Source organism: Suillus paluster, assembly GCF_016628075.1.
Source record: "Suillus paluster strain FC165 chromosome Unknown EDB91scaffold_223, whole genome shotgun sequence".
Taxonomy (NCBI): Eukaryota; Fungi; Basidiomycota; class Agaricomycetes; order Boletales; family Suillaceae; genus Suillus; species Suillus paluster.
Genome location: NW_024537783.1, coordinates 20,592 through 25,039, shown reverse-complemented (window position 1 = coordinate 25,039; position 4,448 = coordinate 20,592). Strand labels below are relative to the sequence as shown.

Below are 4,448 nucleotides of genomic sequence, written 5' to 3'. Positions count from 1 at the left end.
TTTGCGCACATTACGGGGGTGTAGGAATCAACCCTAGTCTGCATGGGTTCTCTGACTCTGACTAGGCCTCGTGTCCTGAGGACCACATATCAATCTTGGGATATGTCTGGTTTTTCAATGGTGGTCCCGTCTCCCACTCCACGAAGAAGCAAACCACTCAGGCTCTTTTGTCCACTGACATCAGGAAAAACTATATCTCTATATAGAGGACCATCCTCTATATAGCCCCGATAGCACACCACAGCTCTATACAGTCTATGGCAAGCTATCACAGCACTATAGACCAGTATAGACATCATGAAAGTCTATATATTACCATAAAGTTTGGTAAGTGTATTTAGAAGTAAAACATTTCAACAACTATAGACCCCAGTAGACCGTGGGAACTTTTTTCGATGAAAACCAAAGTTGTAGTCCTTGTCTAGGGAAGTCTATCCATAGTCTTATGACTTCAATAGGTTAAGATCCTAGTGAGTCATAAGGAAAATACTCGAAATTGAAGGGTTCAAGAAAGCAACTTGACCATGGGAACTTTTTTCGATTAAATCAAAGTTGTAGTCCTTGTCAAGGGAAGTCTATCCATAGTCTAATGACTTCAATAGGTCAAGATCTTAGTGAGTTATAAGGAAAATACTTGGAATTGAAGGGTTCAAAAGTGTTAAGGTACACCTTATTTATGTAAGCAAAAATGCGAAAATTCACCTTATGTGTATTCAAAATCCTAATGCTAACAGTCAATTTCATTGTCTTTTTCTTACTGTCATAATCCTAGTCCTATTAACCAAAAACTCGAAAATTCACCAAGTCTTGTGTTGTGGCTTTGTTTGGCACTGCTTATGTAAGCAAAAATGCGGTCAACCAACAAGTCTTTTCCCATTCTTTCCTTCCCCCCCCACTGCCCCCTCATTAGATTATCTTCCATATTTTTCTTACAATTTTCGAGTTTTTGCCTCTCTTCTCTTCTTCTTGCTTCTCTATCCTTCTCTTGGTGTTGATGTTGTTGGTGCTGGTACTGGTGCTGGTGCTTTGAACTCTGGTAAGTCTCCCTCCATAATTTTCGCATTTTTGACTATTTGACTAATCTTTTTTCTAACCCTCTCCTTCTAGCTCTCTTCCCTCCTGCTCCTCCTCCCCCCAACTATTTTCGCATTTTTGACCATTTGGCAAGTCTTTTCTCTGACTCTCACTTCCTCCTGTCTGATCCTCTCCTTCTAGCTCCCTTCCCTCCTCTTCCCTCAAGAATTTTCGCAATTTTCACTATTTGGTAAGTCTTTCTTTTTTTTGTATTCATCTTTCCTCTCTGATTCTTCCTTCTAGTTCTCTTGCCTCTTCCTCCTGTAATTTTCGCATTTTTGCCTGTTTTGTAGTTATTAGTTTACATGTATTGTAGTAGTTGAAATATAATTTGGAATTTTCGTTTTTTTTAATTTTGAGAACACTATCATGGCAACAAACAGCTATTAAGAGAAATTTTTGCTTTGTGTTTTGAGCTATAATAGCTACAATAGTTGTGGTATGTTCCACCCAGCTATAGCAACTTTAATAGAGCTATATAGCACTATACACTGGTGTAGTAAGCCTGCACAATTGGGCACTTGGCTATACGAGCTATAGGGCTATGGAGTCTGTATAGCAGTCTATAGCGCTATGGGTGGCTATATAGCCTTACCACATTTTCCTGATGGAGGCAAAATATATGGTGCTCACCTCGGCTATTCAAGATGGCCTCTGGCTCCAGTCCTTCTTCGGATGTCTCAGCATCCCTCTACCCCTACCGCTACAGCTATTCACAGACAATGCTGGTGCCATTGCTCTATCAAAGGAGGCTGCAAATCACGTTCAAATGAAACACATCGATCTCCATTACCACTTCATCCGTTGTCACATTGAAGATAAGACATTCCTGCTCATCTGGCTGTCAACTCATAAAAATACTGCCGACATATTCACCAAACTCTTACCCCATCCTGCATTCATCCATCATCATTCCAGTCTCGCGCTTGTGTCTCACTGAGACAAATGTTCTGTTTCATCTCTTGTTTTCATTGTCTCGTTGAGGGGGTGTGTTGGATGTTCAACATTGACCTCGTATTCCTTTTCTTGATTGCCATCACAGGCTCTATAGTGTAGCTTATAATTTAGTTGTATTGCATTGTTTGTACCTCAGTGGTTCTTTCACCAATGCTGAGGTACAGTTCACGTTCATTCTGCATGCCGTCTCTCACTTACATTGTTTTGTCTCTAGACCTGTCTCTTAGGTACTATTGATGTCATAGCGGTTCTTTCACCAACGCTGAGACCTGTCTCTTAGTTTCTACTTTCTACACTCGATACTCATTCCACCAATCCCACTTAGGTCGCTTGGGGCATAGAACTGAGAGCATGCAAAGTTGAATACTGATATTTTGCCCTCATATCGAGGGCATCCTGTGATAGGAATTTCTGACACATCTTGTGGATCATCTGGACATGTCTGTTGGAAGAGAAAGCAGTGGATCATCTCAGGTAGATGGGGGATATTCAGCTCTTCAGCAAGAGCCAAAACGGTGTGTGCATGCCTCGTCTCTACATGCAAAATCAAATCAGACATTGACACACAAAAACGAGGGAATATACTTGCATGTGGTTCGTGCTAATCGTGTATGTGCTTGCAGAATGGTCAGGCCATGATCCACACTGTCAATATCATCTTCAGGAACAGATGTGTCGAGGTTTTCATCTTGAGCATTATCCATTGCATCATTAGCAGGTGCATGGTGACTTGGTCCGTCTTGTTGTACTTATGGGATTAAAAATTAGCTTTCAAGTGGCTGAAAATAGGTTTAGAACTTACAAAGGGCTTCAAGGGCTGCTGAAAGGCAAGTTCCATTTAACATCCCATGGCTAGTGAAGTCGACTTGTGTGGCAGTGAGTTTATCGAGCCATTGATTTGTGACAAGCATTTGACCGAGTGCTTGATATTTTGTTATGACCAACGTTCACCAATAATGATGAAGGCAAGCACACAACCACTAGGACTCGGTCAGAGGGGATAGTGAACAAGATGGTATTGAGTGTGAACGTCTAAGTCACTACAAGCATAGGAAATGAAGAGGTTAAGTCTAAGGAGTACTTATGCTAACTAACCTACTTTTATACATAACATTGAATAGGAGTCTGAAAGAAATCAGCCAATGAGAAAAGAGTCGTACGATACTGCAGATGACTAAGTATGACTCATGATATATAAGCGAATGAGTAAGGCGGCAACTAAACAGAAACCCAAGTTCTGACCGGTTCTTCTTTGGGAAGCGAGATTGTTCTAGCCCGTGGAGTAGGGGAGCCAATCGGAGAAACCATGGGTGATATGTGAAGAGGTGAAGGTGTGACAGGGTGAGGAGTCACGTGACCGGTTCGGGTACTGGAAGTAGCCAAAGGAAAACTGAGAAATGAAAAATGGTTTGTATTAGGAATTCGTGACATTACCCCCTTTCTAGGATGAGTGTCCTCGCGAATGTAAGATGGTCATATATTTTTCTGTCTCCATTCGAGGAAGTCAGGGGTCATCAGAATTGAGGTGGAGATTCGTGCCAATTTAACCGCATTTGGGTTCTCTGCATAAAAGTCGGCTACAATGAGCGGCGCATTCTTCACATCTTCCTCTGACTGCCATGTTGCTTCTTCTACTGCATATCCTTTCCATTTTACTAAATACTGCAACTTGCGCCTGTATAGGCGGCTTTGCAATATTTGCTCTGCTTCATATTCTGGGACTTGGTCAACAATCTCCGGCGGTGGACGTGTTTGCGGTGGGCGATCGACAAGTTGAGAGGTTTGATGTGGGGTGAGTAGCGATACATGGAAGACTGGGTGAATGCGATATTTAACGGGGAGTTTCAACTTGTAGTTTAGCTCGCCAGTCTTCTCTTCGATTTCGAATGGTCCCAGACGGCGGTCGGACAACTTCTGGCTCGGACGACGTTGTTTGATATTTGTCGCATCTAACCATACCTTGTCGCCTGGTTTGAATTCTGGTGCGTCTTTTACTTTATGATCATAAAAGCGCTTCATTCGATCGTTCGCTATTTCTAGCATCGCCTTTGTCTCTTCTTGTGCCTCCTTCATCTCAGCTACTCTTTGATCGGCTTGGGGAATTGTGTTGGAAGAGTTAGGGGAAATCGTGAATTTGGCATTATAGCCATAGACACATTTGAATGGAGAATGTCCAGTGACGGTTACGGAATTATTATGCGTGAATTCTGCAATCGGAAGCCAAGAAACCCAATCAGATTGGTGGTAGGATGTGAAGAGTCATAGGTACTGCTCGACTTCTTGATTGATTCGTTCTGTTTGTCCGTCAGTCTGTGGGTGATATGCTGTTGACATGGACCACTTGGTTCCTAGTCTTTTCAAGACTTCCTGCATGAACTTGGACACAAATTGTGTTCCTCTGTCCAAAATCACCTTCT

At 42.3% G+C, this 4,448-nt stretch overlaps 1 protein-coding gene across 1 annotated transcript; it reads left to right on the top strand.

The window, feature by feature from the left end:
- Nucleotides 1-589: 589 nt before the first annotated feature.
- On the top strand, nucleotides 590-1,421 carry EDB91DRAFT_1340615 (uncharacterized protein; the record flags this gene model as incomplete). Its single annotated transcript, XM_041325721.1, has 5 exons — nucleotides 590-614; nucleotides 944-1,036; nucleotides 1,108-1,264; nucleotides 1,318-1,337; nucleotides 1,368-1,421. The coding sequence occupies 5 exons, from the start codon at nucleotides 590-592 to the stop codon at nucleotides 1,388-1,390; spliced, it is 318 nt and encodes a 105-aa protein (XP_041169049.1). The 3' UTR covers nucleotides 1,391-1,421.
- Nucleotides 1,422-4,448: the final 3,027 nt, after the last annotated feature.